Source organism: Mustela erminea, chromosome X, assembly GCF_009829155.1.
Source record: "Mustela erminea isolate mMusErm1 chromosome X, mMusErm1.Pri, whole genome shotgun sequence".
NCBI classification, from domain to species: Eukaryota; Metazoa; Chordata; class Mammalia; order Carnivora; family Mustelidae; genus Mustela; species Mustela erminea.
In genome coordinates, this window is record NC_045635.1 from 125,737,030 (window position 1) to 125,759,077 (window position 22,048).

Sequence of the window (22,048 nt, forward strand, 5' to 3'; positions counted from 1 at the left end):
CCATTTGATGATTCATGTACAGCATTTTTGCATGCATCTTTTTGTATGCCATTTTTAGTGGTTACTCTAGGTATTATGTCATATATACATAACCTGTAATAGTCTACTGATGTCAATATTTTACCAGTGTGATTGAAGTATGGAAACCTTACTTCTCTTTCCTTCTGCTCTTTACCCTCCCGTTTATAATGTAATTATGTTAAATATTTCTTCCATATAACATTTAGAACCACAACATGCAATGTTATAATTGGTGCTTCAGCTATCAGATATAATTTAGAAAACTTGAAAGAAAGAAAGTCTATTATATTTACCCATATTTTTTTCTTTCCATTTTTCATTCTTCTTTGGTGGTGTCCAAAATTCCCTCTTTGATCACTTCCTTTCTGGTTAGAGGACATCCCTTATCCATCCTCTTAGGAGTGGTCTGTTACTAATAAATCCTTTGAGTTTTTCTTTATCTCAAAATATCTTGATTTCCCTTCCATACCTGAAGCATATTTTCTCTAGGTATAAGATTCTGGGTTGAGATAAAATAAGAGAACTCTCTTATTTCAGCACTTATTTAGATCTTCTGTTTTAGTGGACTTCCTCTGACAATGCTTTGGCAGGGAACAGGGTCACCATCTCATTTCTACCAGGTTCCCCACTTAGCCTTCATTAACACCAAGGAGGTTGGGGTTCCTCATTACTGCTGGGTATTAGTGAGAATTCTAGCTCCCTCCTAGGCTTTTACTGATCCCATCCTGGCTGGGATCGATAGTAGTGCCTCATCACTGTTCCCCATGTGACCTCCACTGACATTGACAATGATGGGATGTGGACTCATTACCACTATGCAGGTGCAAAGGTCCTGACTCTCTATTAGGCCTCCTCCTATACTACCTTTTTGGGGACAGGGAGAAATAAATCATAACTGCTGGGCTGGGGTAGAGTCTAGTCCCCCACTTGGCCTCTGATGTTGGGACTTGATGGGACCACCCTTTTTCCTGTGGTGTTTAGCTGAATTAGAGAAGTTCTTGTATAAATATGTTCTGCCTCTGTGGGCTGTCCCCTTTTTGGTCCTTTAGCTAGAGAGAGTAAGCTTTTGTTGGGGAATTTTCGTCAGTGTCTATTGTCATTTTGGGGTTGCCAGCTTCTTCAGGTCTGTGTCTGAGATCTATGAGGCAAAAACCCAGAGAACTCACCACCACATTGTTCCTCAGGTCCCAAGGTCCCTTCATCTCTCCACTTTCCGGGTCTTCTTATGTTGGTTTTATGTATAATGTCCAGAGGTTTTAGTTGTACTCAGTGGGAAAATGGGAAGAGGACATTTCCATTTTCCCAAAGGCAGAAGTCTTGATGTGGACAATTTTGTGCCCGATTCTATACTGCCAAGAGGATTTCCAAGAAGGAGATCTTCCCTCATATATGAATGCCTTAACAGAGCTCTTATTTCATGTCTCTATCATGAAAGACAAAAAGAAATGAAACAAAATAAAATGAAAAAAAAAAAAAAAGCTTTACTTGGTTTAGCACAGGTCTGCTTATCTGTCATGGCAGGTGTGCACTGGAGTAGACATGTCACCATCTGCTTGGTTAGTTTTGTGTAAACCAGTACACCAGAGTTTCATGAGCCCCTTCCAACACCCACTGCTTCCTTCCACTGACTGTCAGGTTCTAAACTGTTAGCTAACTTGGCTGGGTGCTAATGGGGCCAGAGTTGGGAGCTGCTCCTTCAGTGCACCGTAAGTCTTACTCTAGGAGAGTGGGAGGGGCCTTAAGCCATCACCTGATCCAACCACCGTGGTTTTCACGTAAGAAAATTGTGACAGAGAACAGAAGAGTCTTTCCCCAGATCTCACTGCATACTGCATGCACGAAAAAGCAGACCCAAGATCCTCATTCCCTGCCTTTAAACCTAGTGTTATTTTAGTTACGTCAGGCTGCTTCTCCACCCATCCTTCCACTCTCCAGTGAATTCCGCTCTGCCTCATAGCCAGGGACTGCCATCTCATCCCAGCCAACTGCTTCACAGAAGTGCCTCCATCCCTGGGGGTGGGAAGGGGCTCAATGAGGGGGGTGGGGTGGGGAGAGAGACATGAAAGGGAATGTGGCTGACTCCACCCAAACCTGTCCTCAGAGGGAAAGTCTGTGATTCTCGCGGTTGGTGGTCTCATCTTCATATCTGAAAGACAGTGTACTTTTTGTCTCCCTAAGCCCTGTGTCTAGGTCGTTTGGGAAGCGCCTTGGAGAGTCAAGAATAAAATTGCAGGTCAAACAATGGATGAATGGAAAAGTCGGCTTGTAATCAAGAGCATGGTTCCCCATTTCGGCACGGTGGGAAATCGTCAGGAGCCCAGAAAGCTCCAGGAATCGGTCAGACAATGGGCTATTGGGGGGGAGGGGGGTGTTGAATGCTTCTTATCTTAAACTTGAACATGAGATGATGTGTTATTGAAATTCTGTGTGCAAACTTGTTGGCAGGGAACCAACCCAAAATACAAGGAACTAGAATCTGACCTAGAAAAGATGTAGGAGATGAGCTGACCTTGCCCCTTACGAATTTCTGGAAGAGCAGGAAATACGGTCCAAGGATCCCTCTCGACTCCCAGTCTAGTGAGCTCTGCACTGCACCCCTTCAACTAGAAAGAAAGGAAGAGCGTGCGGGAAGTAAAGCCTTCTTTTTCTCTTAACAGAAACAAGGAATGTGGAACTGACAGACACTAGATAATATTGCGTTCACTTCCTAGTACCACTGAGAACAGGAAGCCAGTGAATAGGGCACAGAAAGAGATTCCCATTCAAACTCTCTGGCTCTGGTGTCCTTTTAAAAGCCCACTTGACAAATTTCACCTTTCCTTCCTTGGAACCCAGACCTCATCTATGTGTCTGAAACTAAGGGCTAGGGCTTCCAGCAGTAGTTCTAGGAGCCAGGACAAAAGAAGGGACCCCGAGAGCTGCTGGTTAGTTGAATTTGACGTTAAAAGCCTGCAACATCACCAGTCTACCAAGATTAGCTCCATTAGTAGGAGTCGCAGCAAACACAATGGCTGTTATCTCAGTGTATTGGGTCCACAGAGGAGAGGCTTACCTAATCTGTGAAATTAATACAGCAGAGAGGAAATGGCTCTTATAGAGCTGTGGGTCTGCTTCCTTCCTGTTCAGAGAACTAGGAGCTCGGGGCTCTGAGGTAATGCCATTTCACATAACTAGAGGGCCTGGCCTCTACCATCCCAAGGACAATCCGCGAACGTAAGTGCACAGGTGTGGGGGGAGATTGTTGAAATGCCACGTCTCTGTTTCTCCTCAATGTCTACGTGCTCAACTGGATACCGCAGCCTCAGTATACGTAAACATTTACAGACTTGGACGGCCGGGCTCCGCTCACGGAGGTGGCGGTCAGATGGGATAGCAGACATGGAGCCATTCCTTGGCCAGCCCCCCATCCTCCACATTGCCAGCCCTTCAGGCAGCCTCTCTTAGAAGGCAGTGTCTAACCTCCAGCGGAATTACCCTTTAGATTTCTTGCTTCTCTTTTATGGTTGACAACTGAGTCAGTGAAGGAAAACCTCTCAGTGATGCATCTAGAGTCCAGATGCATTTGGGCTTGACTTCCAATTTCTCCTCTGTTTCACACTGGGTTTGGCTCCTAGGAGGAATGAGTGGGCTGTAGTCTAAGGGTCCTCTTCCCCTTCCCCTCCTGAGCCCCACCAACACCCTTTAAAAGAGTGTGATTGGCAAGTAACGGCTTTGGTTTTGATCCGTGTAGACCTCAATGCTGGCAGGGTTTTCTTAGAATAGGCCCTTGGAGTGGCCATCCGTGCCCTCACTTGGGAGACGTTGCCATTGCTTGCACCATTTGTAGGCTTGGCATCTCTTTGCAGATGGCCTTAGAGAGCCCTTGGTAGGCCATGCCAAAAATTCACATCCATTGCTCGAGAGTCACACCTTGGACTTGATCAAAATCAGTCCTTCTTCCTCCATATGCCACACTTTGTTCTCTGCCCTTGGCTCCGAGTGACCTGTTTCCAAAATTCTCAGTTGTCCTAGAAGACCAAGGATTTGTGCCAGTTGAGGGGATCCCAAAAAAATAGGCCTCAGTCTCCAAAAGCAACTTTCCCAGATGAGTCCCCTTTGCAGTAAAAAGCACATGTGTCTTCTTGGAAGATGCTTGTGGTCTCCGAAGGGGATGATACGGAAGGAGCCCGCTTCTCCGGGTGGGCCTGCAGGGCTTGCATAGAGGCTGGCCAAGGTGGGTGCTGCTGCCACCATCAGCCAGCATTGAGGGCACATCTTGGTTTGAGCACAGCGAGATGTTCATGGTCATTAAACCTCTGCAGCCTCAGGAAAATACCTGGAGCTTGGCTGCACCCCGCCAAGGGCCTCAGCAGCCTGGGTGTTTGTGGTCTGAGGGACAGAGATGAACAGATCAGATGCGGAAGGGCCTGCCGGTCTCCAGGAAACCTGCTCCACAGACAAGTGATTGCCTCTGTCACGTGGAGATCTGATTGAGACGCTCACGAGGGGCTTCTCTCGGCCTTTCCCAAAACACAGACTAACAACAACAACAACATGTTTTAAGTAAGGTCTGTTCATAAAATCCTATCAGTCTCAAAGAAGAAGTCTTTTAAATAGCCCTGAACTATTTCTTGTGAACAGTTGAGAGCCCCCTTACAGGAAATATACATCCTAAGACCATCCTAAGGGCTCAAGACACCGGGATTCTAGTCTCGCTTCTGCTACTAAATAGCTCTGGGACTTTGTCCATCCTTTTCCCTCCCCAAGGACAAAAGACAAATGAACCAGAAATAAGACTTTGTTCCAAGCATTTGCGGAGCAGTATCTCCTGTAATCCGTGGGATGATCCCGAGATCAAAACCAACCGCTCACTATTACTACTACTGCTGCTGCTGCTTCTCCTCCTCCTCCTGCTCCTCCTCCTCCTCCTCCTCCTCCTCCTCCTCCTCCCCCTCCCCCTCCTCCTCCTCCTCCTCCTCCCCCTCCCCCTCCTCCTCCTCCTCCTCCTCCTCTTCCTCCTCCTCCTCACCTCTAAATGCAAGTGGGGCTGAGCAAGGGAGAGAGAGGAGCCCTGTGTGAAACAGGAGAAGATACAGATTGGGATGGCTACAAAAATACTGGCTCCATCCTATCTGTCCCTCTTCTTTAGACTAGTGACCTTAGAAATATCCAGTAAGAGGAGGACATTCACCTCCTGCTGTACCGCGTGAGCAGGGTTCAGAAATTTTATCCATCGTCCTTGGAGGCACCTCCCTTTCCTTGCGAAAGAGTTCTGAACTCAGTAAGGAGACCTGAGACTAGCGTTTTGTGAGACCTTGAGCGTGTCCATTTCCTCTTGAGGTCAGAGAGTCTGTCTCTGGCCTCTCCCCACCATTTCCCACCATTTCCAGGGTCTGTTCTATGTGCCCAGCCCCATGCCAGACCTTGGGCTCTGGCAGTTCCCAGTCGAGGCGCGGACTGTTCTGGGCTTCCTCCCCCAGGAACAGATGGGTCCTACTCTGCAGTTCTACTTATCCTACCCTGAACCTGGGAGGAGAGAATTGAGTGGCTCTTTCACACAAGCTACTTCGTTATACATTAGCTCCTCTGCCCCCCCAGGGTGGGGATGAGGATTTGTATTTCCACTTCACCAACGCAGAGACTGAGGCTGGCAGAAGACAGGGAGTCTACGGGGAGTCTCCCAGCGTTACAGTCAGTAGGTTGGAAATTCAGATCTCAGCTCCAGGTGCCGTGACTTGGAAGGTCATCTTCCTTTGCTGCTTCCCATTCTCAGATTAGGAACCCAGAGTGTTAGGACCTTCTGTGGGCTGGGCATGACTTTTGGGGGGCTCAGGCTTGAGCTGCGGACCAGAGTCCCAGGTGGCCTGCAGATTTCATCCAGTGGCAGAGACAGCCTGTAAACAGCTGTAGAATGGATGCATCTTTTATACCATCCTGGTGACTCCCTGGAAACTTCTGACCGGCCCTACATCCCAGCCTGTGTGCAATGAGCCGGCTGATTAAAAACCTTACAGGAAGGTAGGGACAGCCAGCCAGAACCTGGGCCAGTGTGCCCCACTTCGTGCAGGCTGTGGGCAGGAGCAGGTCTGGCCCCTGGAGAGAGGAGGGATGTGTCCGACCCCTCTTCCAGAACACAGGGGCTCCAGAAGACCAACTCCTCAGGTCGGCAGCCGTCCCTAACACTTACCGAGAATCTTGCAGGAGTGTCTGGGCTTAGGTCCGCACCAGTAAAATAGGGTCACTAAGCCGACCTCTGCCTGCATCAGGGTTTCTGGGATGTTGATGACCAAGACGTGGATATGAACGCTGTCTAAAACCCACAAGGCATTACTGCCATTTGCACTTTTTTTTTTTTTTTTTAAATGATCAGAGAATGGCATTGGCTCAGAAGGCAGTGGGAAGCGTGTCCTTGGAGCTCAGGTAGAAACACACAGGACCCCTGAGGACACCTCGGTCTCTGCGCTGTGGCTCTGAGCATTCTGGGTCAAGGCCTGCAGTGCGTATGCGCCTTTCTATTTTGGGGATCCTCCCCATGGAGCACGCAGCTGCTCGCTCCCTTTTCCCCCTCCTCCTCCTCCTGCAGGAAGGGCCCTTTCCTGCTTCAGACATTCAGCCAGGGCGGCCACTAGGCAGAGGCCTGGCCTGAAGACCAATCCCTCCTGCCAGGGCCAAGCAGTGCTCAGTTGGCCGGATACCGCTGGGCGCCACATCTGGGTCCTGCCTGGTTAGCCCAGTTCAGCAAACCAGTGACCTGAAAACCGCAGTCTGTTTGCAAGGGAGGATGCCGGGAGGGGGTTTTGTTGGGCAGCCGGCTTCTGCTGGTATCTGGGGGCTCAGTGCTGCCCTGCCTGGCTTTCTGCCTGGCCCCTGGCCCCTGGCTTCCTTGACTTTAGGCCCAAAGTGACAGGTGTCTGGAGGCTGAGCTTCCTGGGGAGGAGAGTAGACTCTGTCGGAACCCAGGCCAGGGCAGTGGAAAAGCCCAGCTGAGCTGCAGCCCGAGGCATACCCCCATCTATGGTATGTGCCAACTGGGGACAAGCCCTGAAGATGAGGGCCTGGGGATCCCCACAGTTGGAGCCGGCCTGTGTTGACTGAGGCTTCTTGCTTTTGCTGGAAATCTCCAGCAGGAGAACTCAATAGAACTGGGCTTTCAGACAGATATTTGGGTCAGGTGCTGCCCCTGGGATGCCGAGTTCCAGACTTCATGAGGGAATGGGGGAAGCAGGTGCTTCTAGGCTTGGGCTACAGATTCTGATTTCTGCAGTCGACATAGAATCATTTATTAGCGCCCTTCCTTCTCCTCCTCTTGCTTCCTGCCTTTTCTTTCTCCTCCTCATCTCCCCTTCCTTCTCACCAGATTCCCAACCCCCCAAATACCAAAGTTAGAAAAGCAGCCACGAGCCATAGGCTACTGGACTTGACTGCTGAGGGCTCAAGTGTGGCTGCCCCTGCCACCACCTCCCACCCTCCTGGGACCCTGAGGTCTCCCATTCCATCCAAGGCTCAGGCCTGGGCACCCAGTAAATGATCCATGAGCAGCAGCTGCTGTCCCCCCTTGGCCAGAAGTTCCCTTAGAAACCATTCAGGCTAGCCCCTGTGCCAGATATAAGAGGCCAAGGACACACAAAGGAGGAGCATGTCCAAGGCCATTGGGCCAGTTATTGAGTTTAATCACACTTTCTGAAAAGCGGCTGTCTCTTGGCCTTGTCAGAAACAGAAAGAACAGGATCATTTGCAGGAAACCTTTTGCTCCAACGGTTAATTCAGACCTGTCCTGTCACAAGGCTAGGTGCTCTGGGGGTCCAGAGATGGGGAGGAAACGCTCCTTGCTTTCAGAGAGCGGCAGGCCTCACATGGCGACCTTGAGGCTGGCCAGAGCACGAGGCTGGCAGTGAAAGGGGTAGGAGGTGAAGCCGTATTATCCTAGAGACCCCTGGAGGCCTGAGGGAAGAGGGTGTGCCTGAATCTGGTAGACAAGACGCAAACTGTGTGGAGGTGTACAGAGGCTGGGAGAGCCAGGCAGATGGGCGCCCTGGAGGAGGTGGGCGCCTCTCCTTTCGCGGTCCTCAGCCAAGGTGAAACATGGCATTTGCGGCTGCTGCATACACTGCCCAGTTCAGGCCCAGTTCAGAAATGGCCCCCAGCAGGGTAGGGAGGGCAATTTGGCAATAACAGATTTCCCCGGGGGCAGACGCTCAGCTGCGGCTCTAGGTCAAGGGTCAGCAGCCTGTTTTTGTAAAGTTTTATTAGTACCTAGGCACGTCCGGCCAGGAACACATTGTCTACTGCGGAACTGCAACGGCGACCACGTGGCCTGCCAGGCCTGAGAACCGTACCGTTCGGGCCTTTACGGAAGAAGCTTGCCATCCTGACCCAGGTCACTGGGCTTCGGTTCATTCTCTCTGAAGCCACGGTTTCTCCTTATAAGCAGGTACAGGGAACATCCGATCCTCACGCACCCCCCTCCCCGGCCCAGGGTTCTGCTCCCTCTCCGATGCTGCAGCTGGCTCAGTCCCCCTGGCCCTCCCCCGCAGTCCGTGCCTCCATGACTTGTCCTGGTTCTTCCCGCAACTTCTGTTCTTGCCTGACCTGTCGGCATCCAGAGAGGCCTTTCACAGACAGGTTGAGCAGGTGGTTCCCACCACAGACAAGTTCTCGTCCACGGCCCTCCCCCACCTGCCGTGGGGCCCCACAGTGAGCTCAAGGCCACCTCCCGGGCTCCTGCTGCACCAGGAGCACCGCCCTCCCCCAGGGCCTTCTGGCTGCTCCCCTCCTCCCGCCTGGAGGCCCGCTTTGTCCTGTCCGCCTCCCTCCAGCGCTCCGCAGAAGGCCACTCGCGCTCCAGGCTGGCACGCTTGCTCTCACTCCTCTCAGGCTGTGGCTCCGCTTCTCTCCCTGGGCTCCGCTCCTTCTAAAGGTTTTCTGTTTGGGGCCCCCGAGACAGCCTTGCTTTGCACAGTTAGTGGGCAGGAGCCAGGGGCCACTCTCTCTAGCTGCCTCTTCTAGAGTGAGCTCTTGGTGCTCAAGTTATCTGGTGCTGGGACTGCCTGTGGGATACTGTCAGGAAAGTCGAACATTTTCTTGCCTCTTTTTGCCCTTTAAGTCCAGCCTTTGGGGTTTAGAACAATTAACTTGGCCAATATAAAATATCTTCAGGAAGCCAGCCCCCAAACACCAACACCCAACATCTGCTTTCTGAATATAGGGCTTCAAAGAGCTAAGCGCACTGTGGCTAACTGCTGTCCGATCTATTTATTTTAGCCGCATGACAGCTAAGGAACTGAGAAATGCCTTGCCCTTTCCTGTAGTTAAATCTGACATGAAATTACTTTATTGGCAGCATTTTAACAAACAGAAATCTGCCATGCTTCCACCAGCGGCTCAGCTTCAGGTTTCTGGGTGAACCGAGATCATTATGAGGGCAAGGAGACAGCTGCCAGTCTGGGCTGGTTCAGGGTGAGCCTTCTTCCCCGGGGCCCAGCCGCTGGAGTTTCTCACAGAGAGGCCGAACAAGGAGGAGCCATCCTTGAGGACAACGCCCCCGACAGCAACACCATCTCCACCAAATACCACCATTATCATGACGGTCGTCTATACCCGCAGGAGCACCCCCATCTTTCCAGGCGTACATGCATGCACACACACTCACACACACACGTGTACACACGCACACACCGAGGCAGAGGAAATGCTTTGGGTTATATGACACATTCCATGATGTGATCACAGACGCTTTCTATATATAGTGAAAGAAAGGAATATTTTCCATTGTCATTATTTTCGCTATGAAACCCATGCCTGTTGCTGAGTGCTTTGGGGGACCCAGAACATCAAGCATGTATTTGTGGGCAAAATGAAATTAGGATTCCTTCCCCCCAGAAGAAGCCTCTTGTCCCCAAGCGCACACCTTAAAAAACACCTCAGTTTGGATGAGAGATCTCTTGCTTTGTAGAAGGATTTTTCTGCCAATGGCCAATTCTTGTTGCGGTTTATGATGACTTGGTCTGCAGAAGTTAGCCTTGCCTACAGCTGTTCAGAAGTACAGCCAATGAGTAAAGGCAGCTCTCCCTCGAATGACAAATGCTGCTGAGTAAACCATGTTCAAGGCTATTTTAGGACCACCAAGAATGTGTTTGCATTTTCAAGAGTGGAAAGAGAGAGAATATTTACTTGGCCCTACTAGCCCCAGTTCGGTTGTTCAGCGTGGTGAGCGAGTGAAACGCCACTGAATCATATGCTTAAAAAAGGTTCATTAAACGCTCTGTGCACTTAATCTTAAGTAAACAAACAAACAAAAAACCACCTAAATTATTTCTCAGAATATACGTATATGAAATCCCCACATGGTACATTTGAAAAATCTCATTGCATCACTTAAACGTGTATAGTTTTTACTTGTCAGTCACGTCTCGTGCTCCGCAAGGCTGGAAAAGCCATGATGCTCGCTGCCTCCCAGCCTCTGCATCTCTGGTGTCGGAGCTCAGACTGCCTGGTTCTAAATTCTACTAACTGTGCTTGGTACATCTGCAGACGGTTAGTAGATCTTAGAGTCGCAAGTTGGCACTCAGCTGCTAAAATGTGCTTATTCACCAGCACGTGACCTTCTAAATGCACGAGACTAACCAGGTGGCTCTGGATTCTTCTCCCACCTACACAGCTGTCGGGTTTCTCATGCAAGGAAATTCCTGCCTTGTTCGAAAGCCTGTTGCCATTTTACTTAGCTCATTGTTGGGGCACAGGCAGAGAAGTGAGGTCTCCATGCACCTAAGCTTCACGACTCAACCTTCAAAGCTTCCAAGGCCTGGTACCTAATTTTGTTCTTTTTTTTTTTTTTTTTAAGTCATCTCTAGATCTAACGTAGGCCTCGAACTTGCAACCCTGAGATCAAGAGTCTGACACTCCACTGACTGGGCCAGCCGGGCACCCCTAATTTTGTTCTTTTAACGTTGTATTCTCTTTCATAAAGAGGGGCCCCCAAACTGTGTAAGCTTCAGTCCCCACAAAGGAGAGATGCATACCTGGGAGCAGAGGGGAAGGTTCATAAGCTTATGAGCCATAAGCCACCGTTTTTCTCTTTGCCCCATTTAAACTACTCAAGTTGGTGTCCCAGCCTTGAGTCTGCCATCTGCAATCCAGTGGGGCCCTGCTGTGAGGACAGAGAATCGCTCCTGCGCTCGCCTATGCAGAGGCAGAAGCCTCTAGCCTTATCCAGATGGAGCGCTATGACTACCCCACGTGGGGCGTGATTTCCACACAGCTCAAACTGCCCCGGCTCAAAATGACCCAGGACTTGTTTCCAGCTCTTGGATTATCAATGGCTACTTGCTTCCCAGCTCAGCTTCACCAGAAGTCCTATCCCTGAAATATGCCAACAGCCCCTCTAAAAACTCACTCAACCCATCAGGGCCCAGACCAGGGGCTTCCCCACTGACCACACTCCCAATCCCATCAACATCGGCAAGGAGCCAACCACTAGCTGATGGGGCCCGCTTCCAGAGTCCCTGCCAACATGGGGGCACTTGTGAAAGGAAGGCCTGGAGAGCCGGGGACCAGATAGCAAGGGCGAAGGGGTAAGAGCCTCCCATCGCATGTGTGGTCAGCAGCCAAACTGGGGGGCCTCCCTGGGGCCTTTGTGGAATGGACCCAGAGCCTCCCAAACGGGTTCAGAGTACCAGTATGGCTGCATTCCGCCTTTGGCACGGTGTTCTCTGTGAACTCAGTCCCCCTCCCTTCAGTTTCGGTCATTCCCTACGTGCTGGATTCTGCTGGGGAGATGCGAAGTTGCGACAGGGGTTGGTGGAGCAGTTGGGGGAGGGCAGGTGGGGGACAGAGGCCCCGACGACGGACTGAGCCCACTGCCGAGTTCTCATTCTGGATAGATCTTCAGGAACGGCCTTTAAAACATCACTACCGACTGTCATAGGCCCCTTGAGTTAGCTGGGGAGATGGCAGGCTTCCTGGTGATTTGGTAGGACCCTAAACGAGATGCACGTGAGCACGGCTCACTTGACCCAAACTGTCGGCCACCTTTCCTGATTCAGCTTGTGCGCAGCTGCCATGCTCAGGACTAATGCTGCTAGTCCACAGACATGCACACACACGCACATACACACAGAGGTACACATGCATTCAAGTAATTCCTTATTAAAACGTCCTAGAGATATTTGGGAAGGACCATCCTCTGACCCCCACTGGACTGGGGGAGGGTGTGCTTTCCGTGAGAGTCTGCAGCTGCCAACAGCGTGCACATCCTGCTCGTGGCCAGGGCGCTTGTGAGCCATTGGGCTGCCCCTGGCCTACTGTCATCCCAGGGAGAGAGACCCTCCTGGGGGAGGGGAGAAGAGACCTTTACAGCTGGGGAAACTGAGGCCCAGAGTGGGTTAGGGACCTAGGAGAGGTCATATCACTGGGTCCTTGGAAGCCCAGCCCAGAGGGAAGTGAGGAGGGTCTGCCCAGTGGCCCTGGTGGCCTCTGCCATCGGTGTGTGGCCTGGAGCCTCAGCTCTGCCTCCACTGTCCCACTTCTCTGCATGGTTCTAGGCTTGTCAGCCGCATTCCAGCGGGACACCGATGAAGCTTGTTAACCTGGGTCCTGCACACACAGGGTTGTCTGGACCGGGTCAGGGCCTTTGCCTTCGACCTCAGCTTCCATTCCAGCCCCAGGCAGCCCCGGCTCCATCCATCCGACCGTCTGAGACTGACTCCATCTTTCCGTCCTCCCCAGAAGTGATCATCCTTATCCCGCTGGGGATGCCACATGGGAATGTGTTGGGAGGAAAGCAGGGCAGAGTTTCTGCCTGCAGAGAAGGGCCAACATGAGAGTCTGAGAAGCTGGCCCATGGACGCATCTCTCTCAGGCTCCAGGCCTCACCAGTCCTGACGTGAGCCTGTCTCTCCGGGTCTGGAAGTTCTGAAGAGCTAGGAGTGCAAGGCTTAGGGCTCAAGAACCCCTTGTTTTGGGGCGCAACACTTCAGGTCTTTCCGGGGGGGGCAATATGAGTTATGAGCTCCTTAAAGCTACATGAGCCTCCAGGCTTGGGGGCATCCTTAGGAGTCGCCCACACTTCCAGCTGGTGTGTGTCCACTAAAGAAAGGAAGAACGCAGTTCTAGAAAATGCATTTGCTGGGGCTGCTGCCTAGATGGCTCTGGTCGAAGCTCTCTGAAGCCCAGGTCCTCAGGACGGGGCACCAGAGTGCTGCAGCAGCATGACAGGGCCCAGAGAAGGAGGCAGCGCTGCGGGGCCATAGGGACTAGGCTGCCCGCCTCCCTCCCCTCCCTCCACTCCCGGTGGGCATGTCCTTATTTGTCGGAGGGCAAACTGAGGCCTACACTGGAGGGCCATAGGGCAGCATGGGGACCCAGGGCCTGGAGAATGAGATCAGTGGCAATTACAGCTCGAGATGCACCTGCTTCACTGACGCTGTGAGGCACAGGGCAGGCCCGGGACCCATTTCACAGAAAAAGATACTGAGGCTCAGAGAGGGGGAGTGACTCACCCCACAGTCACACAGCAAACAGAACAGCTATGACTTAAAGGCAGGTCTTCTGTGCCTCTTCCAGGGCTCCATCCTGCCCCCCTGCCTGCCACTGCCTACGTCAGGGGCCAAGGCTACAGTATCTGCCGGCTCAGAGCAAGGCAAGGACACCAACAGATTCCCCATTTGGAGGTTGAGATTCTTGCTTCAGACCACCTCTTAGCAGAGATTTGTGCTTGAGACAAACTGACTCCTCTTGGAGCCAGTCAGCAGTCAGGGTTCCCTGGCACTCCCAGCCTCCATGGGATTGTCCAAAGCCTCATGTCTTGCAATTCTGGAAATGCTGAAAATCCTGTTTGAGCTACAAAAAGGTTAGTTTCAATTTGTGAGGAGATCTTTCTGAAAAACAAACGTGCAAGTGAAACATACACTAAACGCGCTGATCCTAACCTTATCCCCCGTGTGGATCGGGGCATATTCTTCCCCCCTTCCTTCCGTCCTGTCTCAGTTCTGCTGCAACATTGTCGTATCCATGGGGCTACCTCCATCATGCCCCATAATGTCTTTACTCCTTCCTTCTGAGCAGGTCTGCTAGGGACCGTCCTTGTCTCCAAGGGCTTGAGATCCAATGTAGCTGACCAATGCTTGGAAACTTGGGAAATGGAGAACTGTGCGAAAGAAAGCTCTGATGGAGTACAGAAGTGCTTGAGAGAGACTGAGAGAAGTAGCAGCAGTCTGGCCCAAGCTGCCCTGTGGGAGCCACCAGCTGGCGGGGTGGGGGGAGGCAGAAGCTAATAAGCCGATGGTCATTTCCACCTTTTTGACCATTTTGTCATGGCCTTATGTGCCCGGCGACCTCTGCAGGGAAAATGAGGTTCCCTGAACCGATGCCTCCTGGTCACCTTTAGCCTCCTCTGTTCTTACCCAGCAAGAACTGTGCACATGTTGGTGTCCATGTTAAGCCACTGGTCAGAGTTTCAAAATGAAGGGTTCATAACAGCCTGCTAGATTTCTTGGGGAAGAGTGACATGTTTATGTATTTTACACGCACACCCACTCACACACACACACAAATACACATACATATATCAGATTCCTTTTTCTTCTTGTGCCCATTTTATAAGCCTAGACTGTACTCTCATAATCTAGACCTTTTCCAAGAAATTTTTGCCCTTTTTGTCGTTCTGGACTAAAAATGGAGAAAGGAAAGAATCACCATGTCATTGTTCAGACGGAACCAGAAATAATACTGACTACAGAGCTGAACTTGGCCCCCGTCAAAAGGGTTGCTTTACTTTTCTCATTATTTAAGGGGTGCAGAAGCTATCACATGCTTTCAAATGCATCTCGGAGAATGTTCATAAGGTTGTGGGGATCACATCCGTGGCTCAGTTTGCTTGTGAAATGGGGTTAGAGATGGCCGTTCCTTTTTGAAAGATGCCAGCGAACTCCCCCACTTCCCCTCCCCACCCTGTCCCCCCAACCCCACCAAAGGTTGACCTGTGAGGGCTCAGGCTGGGAGTCGGGACACCTGGGGTCTAACACAGGTGGACCCGTTTCCTTGTCCTGTTGTCCTTGTCCACTAACTAGCTGTGTGACCACAAGCTAATCACATCCCATTCTGTTTTCTGTAAAAAGAGAAGGTTGAGATGTACTCTCTGTACTCCTCCCGTTCCTCCCACCCCATCCCCCCCGCCTCGACTACATGGACTTAAGCGTCGTGGCACCCGCTTCCCAGTCTGCCACCTCGCCAGCAGCACCCTGGGCCCGGCCATGGCCAGCTTGAGTTCCCTGAAGGGGATCCGGGCTAGAACCCGCTCCCACTCATCCCTTATTGATCCATTTCATCCATTTCTACTTTCAATATATTGGAATTCTCTGAACTGCTTGGGAGAATGCCGATGAAACAGAATCAGTTTGGGACTCAGTGACTTGTTTGTGGGCTGGCCCATGACCGACTGAATGAATGACCAGGAAAACATGTAGCAGAGCCCCCTGCACGCCAGGCCATTTGGTTCATTTGTCCATTGATTCATTCAGCTGCTATTTACTAAACACCTGGTGTGGGCCGAGACAGAGTCCACTGCTCCCGGATGGAGGAGTGGGCACAGGTGAATGGAGAGGCCACTTCTTGTGCCCCCACCCCCGGCCCAGCCCGTTCTTGCCGACCCCGAGAACCTCAGCCCCAGGTGGATTTGATGGCAGAGCTGCCCCTCAAAGTGCTCTTGTCCATGTTGCAGAGAAAAGGCGAAGAAGGAGGCAAGTTCCCTCCTTCCCGTGGATGGAGCCCTTTCTGTGGCAATGAGACAGTGTCCTGCCTGCTGGGCGGGTCAAGGCCCAGGCTTGAGAGGCAGTTGTGGGGTCAGGGAGGGGGCCTGCATCTCTCTGGGCCCTGCTGCCCTCCAGCCAAGCAGCTCTGGGCAAGACCTTTCCCTTCCCTGGGTGTCAGAGCCCCTGTCTCTCCTAGGATGGGGCTGCACTCCCAATGGTAATGGCAGCCACGAGTTAGGGAGGGTTTACTAGGTGCCGCAGGATCTCAGAGCAGCAGCAATGAGATGAGGCATTTAGCATCAGAATCAGCCCAGGAGCTTCAAAAAGACTCAGATCCCTGCACCACCCCCCCACCCCCGCCCGGCTCTGGATGAGAGTGAAACAGTTCATTTGGGGTGGGGGGCTGGGAATCTGGATATGTCTTGGGGAATCTGATGAGCACCAGAGCCCGAGATGTGCAGCCCTGGGGGAATCTCTTTGGATGTTCACTCGGTCGTGACTGTCACGGCCCGTGTGGCGCTAGCTGGGGGCCACCCACACACGTTGACCCCACGTCCCTCACCAGTGAGCCAAGCATGAGGAGACATCAAAGGACCAACAACAATTGTCCCAGTGAGACTTCTATAGCTAAACAGGGGGATTCTTACACAAAAATTTGCTTCAGGAGAAATGCGGTTGCCCCTTAAACAACACAGGTGTGAACGACACGAGTCCACTTCCAGGCAGTTTTCTTCAGGAGAAATACAGGAAGGAACTGTGAATGCGTCTTCTCTTCCTTATGATGTTCTTAGTAACATTTTCTTTTCTCTAGCTCCCTTTGTTGTAAGGCTCTAATAACAGTACGTAGAACATCCCAAATCCGTGTTAACCTACCCAAGGTTACCGTAAGGTCCCCAGTCCACAGTAGGCTGTTAGTTGAGTTTCAGGGGAGTCAAAAGTTACAGTAGGATTTCTTACAGCAGGGCCATGTTCAAGGGTCCTCCGTTTCCCTCCTCCCCTGTAGGCATGGAGGTGTTTTCCAAGCCCTCCTCTTCCCACACACTCCTCCCCACCACCCCACTCGCTTTTCCCTCCACACTCAGTAACATGACAGCCACAGATGATTGTATGGAGCCTTGAACGAGTAGGAAATACTGCATCGCTAACTGCTTTGTTCCCAAAAGCTATGCTTTTATAAATGGAGAGCAGCTCCCCCAAGGTGCAGATCGCAGATTGGGTCCTTTTCCTGTTGTTCCATATCTCCCCAACCTAAGGATGCACCTGCAGAGAGGAATTTCTTATTTAGATAACTTTATACTTTGGGGGGGGGTGGTTATAAGTCATTCTGTAAAAACAAACAAGCAATATCAAACCGTAGAGAATAGAAAGGGCCTCGCCAGTCACCCCCAAGAGATGACTGCTCCAAATGGTCGCATAGATGTTCTTCCAAGCGATTTTTGCATGTACCTAGCAGAGTGTGTGTGTGTAGAAATAGAGGTGCCCGTGCCCCTATGATCGGTCTGCAACTTGTGTTTCCCCTAAACAGGATAGCTCAGCCAGCTGCCCCAAAGCCCACAGCCAGATCTACTTTCCTCCAGAGGCTCTATTGTGGTCCCATTGCGGACCTCAGTCTGATGTATTTTACCAAGACAGGGAGGCACCCTAAAAGTTCAATGTCTACATTAGGCTTTTCCTTCTTAGTAACGGGGGTCTCTATAGACAGGTCCTTGCAGTGTGCCCTCAAACGCCCATCTAGGACACAGTTCTTTCCATGGCTTCCACACAGCTGAACTGAGCTCCCCCTTATGCGGGCAGAGAAGATCCTTTGTGGGACTTCCTGTGGTGTTTGGTACACAGAAAGCATAATGCCTAATTCGAAGTGTAACAAGACAGTTTACATGAAACACAGCAACAAAGAAGCAGCATTGTGGTTCTCAAAATAGGCTGTATTATATAGTTTTGACAACTATAAGTCCCAAAATGGAGAGGTGTTTTATCTTGCAAGTGTCCTGTTCATTAGCTTTCATGTGCCAAGGCTTTATAAAAATTTCTCTCTCCCTCTCTCTTTCTCCTTCTCTGCCACAGGGACCCGTTAAAAGGAGACAGGAAGGAGATCATTTCCAGTTTCCAGGCATGGCTGATGGGGGCTACCCTAATAAAATCAAGAGGCCTTGTCTGGAAGACGTTACCCTTTCTATGGGCCCGAGTGCCCACCCCAGCACGGCCTGTGTGGAGCTGCAGGTTCCTCCGCTAACGATGAACCCCAGTGCCACGGCCATGGGAGGAGCGGGCCATTCGTTACCCCTCGAGACGAATCCCATGAACGGCAGTGTCATGGGCTCGCCATTCGTGGTGCCTCCGGCTGCAGAAGTGGGACTGAAAGGACCCCCTGGGCCCTACTACGACAAAGCCAACAGCGTGCCGGCTGTGGACCAGGAACTTCAAGATCTCCTGGAGGAACTAACAAAAATTCAAGAACCTTCTCCGAATGACCTCGATCTTGAGAAAATCCTGGGCAGCAAGCCGGAAGAACCACTGGTCTTAGAACACCCGCAGGCAACCCTGGGTACCACTCCCAAGCCTCCAGTGCAGATGCCCCACTTGGAGAGCCTTGGTGCCAGCAAGGAGTTTGCTTCGAGTTGCAGCCAGCTCACGGGGGCGGGGCCGTCGCTTCAAGTCCCGCACTCCCCAGCCGGGATCAGCTATGGGATCCCACCCCCAAGTAAGCGGGGGGCCTCGCCCAGCTCTTCAGTGGCGCACGCCAAGAGCCAGGCCCCGGGGGTGCCCCAGGCCGCTTTGCCCCCAGTCCCGGTGCCGCAGTGGCATCACGCCCACCAGCTGAAGGTGCTGGCGGCTAGCAAGCAGGGGTCCGCTAGTAGGCCGCAGGCGCCCAGCCCAGGCTGGTCGGGCCTGCCGCCTCCAGGCATGTCCCCGTCTTACCGCCCGGTACCATCTCCGCAACCGCCACCGCAGTTCAGCCCTCAGAGCCTCATGGTGTCATGCATGGCGTCCAGCAACCTGCCAGGGAGCGCCTTCCAAGCCTCCCCCAATGCCTTACTCGCCAGCCTGGCGTCCGGTGGCACCACCGCCATGGGGCCCGCCATGCTCTACACTCCTGAGAAGCTCCCCAGCCCTGTGCTCAGTCAACAGCCGCAGTTCAGCCCCCAGAGCTCCATCCTGGCCAACCTGGTGTCCTCCGGGGTCAAAAGTCCTCCGGGGCACCTGCTGTCCGCCCTGCCTGCCAGCAACGCGGGGCCCTCCCCGCCCTACCGGCCGGAGAAGCTCTCCAGCCCGGGCCTGCCGCAGCAGTCCTTCACTCCGCAGTGCTCCCTCATCCGGAGCCTCACACCCTCTGGCCACCCGCTAACGCAGCCGCCGCCGCCACCGCCGCCGCCACCGCCGCCCCGGCAGTCAACGAGCACCATCTTCAAGCCCTTGACCACCGACTCATCCAAAACCCTGAGCGTGATCATGCAGCAGGGGCTGCCCAGCCCCGGCCCTGGAATCCCAGAGCCCTTTACCTTCGGCAACACCAAGCCCCTGTCGCACTTCGTTTCTGAGCCAGGCCCCCAGAAGGCGCCCTCTGTGCCCTCTGCCGCCGCTAGGCAGACGGCCCTGCTCCACTACCTGCAGCAGGCGCCGCCGGCCTCTTCCACCACCGCCTTGTCCACCGCCACTGCCGCCTTGCAGCCGCCGCAGCCTGACCACTCGTCCTTCCTTCTGCACCAGATGATGCAGCAGCCCCAGCGCTTTCCGCGGCTGGGGGCGCGGGACTCCATGCCTTCTCTGCCCAGACAGGTAAGACGATCTCGTGTCCGGTGGCGGTCCTTGGTTCTGGAACTAAGAACCGTGTCTTATGCTATTGGCGACCTGGCTCTGGAAGCAAACGTGGCTTTAGTCCTCTCTGAGCCCAGACTTGACTTGGGAAAAGTCTATTTCAGCCAAATTCCGTGTGGTCCAACTGTAGTATTAATGAGGCCAGCGTCATGGTTTCAGTGCCTGTGTGGGCCACTTAACTCCTCTGGGAGGAAACGTGTACCCAGAAGGTGCTGCCAGGGGAAGGGGACCAGGGGAAGGCAAGGCTCTGCCCTGGGCCACGTGGCATGTTCCCTCACCCAGGGCTAGCAGACACTTTGCAGGATGCAAGGAAATTGCACTGAAGAATTTAAATCTTGTCCCTGCTGGCATAAGGCTTGCACACGGAGCCTTCTAGAAATGGCCCAGCAAACTTCTGCTGAGCAGGTCCAAATGAAAAGGACAGATACGTAGAAAGTAGTTACTCTTAGCGTCTCCATTCTACAAAGAAACTGAGGCTCAGAGAGTTGAAATGACTTGCCCAGAGTCATACAGCCAGGGGCAGAGCAGGAACCGGAAACCAGGAAGTCTTAGTTCAGAGCCTGTGCTCTTCCCAAAATCACTGTGATCTCTCCCTCTCCCTCATCTCCTACAATCTGACCGCTAGACTCAGCTGGTCCTTCCTGAGCGGTGTGGACCGCAGGTGGCCCGCGTCAGTGCTCCGCTCGCTGCCTGTGTTGGTTATCTCTTGCCGGGTAACAAATTACTCCAAAACATCTGCTTACAACAACACACATGTATCACCTTGCAGTTTCCGTGGGCCAGGAGTCCTGGCATCACCTGGCTGGGTCTTTTGACCGTGAGTCACTCGTAAGTTTGTGGTCATCTCCAGCTCAACCAGGAAGGTTCTGCTTCCAAGTTCACTGCCAAGGTTGTTGGCAGGAAGCAGTTCCTTGCAGGTGGTTGGACTGAGGCCTCGGTTCCTCATGAGCTGTTGGCTAGCGGCCTCCCTTGGTTGCTTGCCATGTGGGCCTCCTCATAGAGCACCTCACAACATGGCAGCCGGTTTCATCTGAGTAAGCAAAACAGAATATGCCAGCAAGAGAGGAAAGGGAGTGCCAGCAAGTCAGAGGTCACGGTCTTTAGAACCTCGTCTCGAAAATGATGTCCCATCTCTTCTGCTCTATTCTGTTCTTTAGACACAAACATAAGGTGTGACTACCAGGAGGCAGGGGTCACTGGGGACCATGTCAGATACCTGCCTACCCAGGGTGCTGTTCATCCTTGTCCCTCCTTTGGGGAGGGACCTTAGTCCTCCCTGAGTTCAGGTCCTCTTGGCTCTTTGTCTGAACTCAGAGATAACTCTTAAAGTGGTTTCCCCCAATAAAGCAGCCATCACTGCAAACACTACCTTCAAGCGACCACATATAACAGAGAACTGACTGTGTTTCACATTTGCTCAGAAGTTTCCAGAGGTTCCATGTGCCTTCTTAGACTCGGTGCTCTTCAGGCCCACCTGGTACTTGACTTCTATCATCCGGAGTGCTCATAGTTTCTGGCCCACTCTGCATTCGCAGTCTTACTCCTGCCATTCCCTGTGCCTGGCTGTCCGTTCCCACCTTCTGGCTCCTGTCCCACTCCTAACCCACTCCTACAGCTCCTAAGGTGCCCTCCCCTCCAGGAAGCTTCTCCAGACAGCCCCGGGTACTTCCATCTCCCATGCGGGCTCCCTTTTCTGTAGAGAAGCCAAGGAGGACAGCTTGGCCAGGGACCTGGCCTGTGGGAAGTAGCTGTCAGGGCTGACCTCTCTTCTGAGGGCCCCGGATGAGTGTGACCAGGGAAGCCCCTGGAGGATAGGACCCGTGTCTTTTTCCTCCGTGACTCATGAGAGCTCCGTGCCTGGGAACCAGTCCTCGGTGAAGTGTTCTGACAGGCTGGTTGAACATTAAACGCAGTAATACATCTAAAGATTGTTGAACGGGGTCTCGCGTCACGAGATACTTGCCAGTGACAGTTTGCTATTACTAAGACTAACTCTTGGCCCTGAGTCTCCGGATCCCGTTTCTGGGGCCTGAAATGTGGCCCTCGAAAGCGATGCTGTGTGGGGACGGAATATGAGCGGTGCTCCCTGCAGGTGGGCAGCGGTTGTGGCACCTGCTGACCACGTGGTTCTCCCTGTTCCGGGCTCAGCCCCACTGAGGCAATTCCGGGCCCGCTGGAAAAGGGAACTGGCCATCTTCACCCCGCAGGCAGGGGTCTCTCGCTTGGTGCCCCTTGCCCAGCTCCCGTATTTCTCAGCTCCGGCGATTTCGGTGGACCGTTTGTTTGCACTGAAGGGAAAAGGCATATGCCATCTGGCAGTTCAGTGTGGCGGCTGAGGCGAGGGCGTGGGGGTTCAAGTCCAGGTACCGCCACTGACCGGCTCTGTGCCAGGAACAACGTCACTCAGCCCCTCTGAGCTGAAATAGCCCAGAGCCCGGCACAGGCTTCGTGGTCAGTCGGGGCTGGTGCGGGCCCCGGGCTGGAAT

The 22,048-nt window shown here is 52.8% G+C and overlaps 1 protein-coding gene across 4 annotated transcripts in view; it reads left to right on the forward strand.

The window, feature by feature from the left end:
- Positions 1–22,048, forward strand: part of MAMLD1 (mastermind like domain containing 1) — a 108,392-nt gene that overhangs the window by 53,528 nt on the left and 32,816 nt on the right. For 3 of the 4 annotated variants that reach the window (XM_032329944.1, XM_032329946.1, XM_032329943.1), the window contains exons 2-3: positions 2,200–2,358; positions 17,811–19,523. In XM_032329944.1, coding sequence (XP_032185835.1) covers positions 2,263–2,358; positions 17,811–19,523 — 1,809 coding nt within the window. In that variant the 5' untranslated portion in view covers positions 2,200–2,262. The remainder of the gene's footprint in view (positions 1–2,199; positions 2,359–17,810; positions 19,524–22,048) is intronic. The other variant, XM_032329945.1, reaches the window with a different exon arrangement.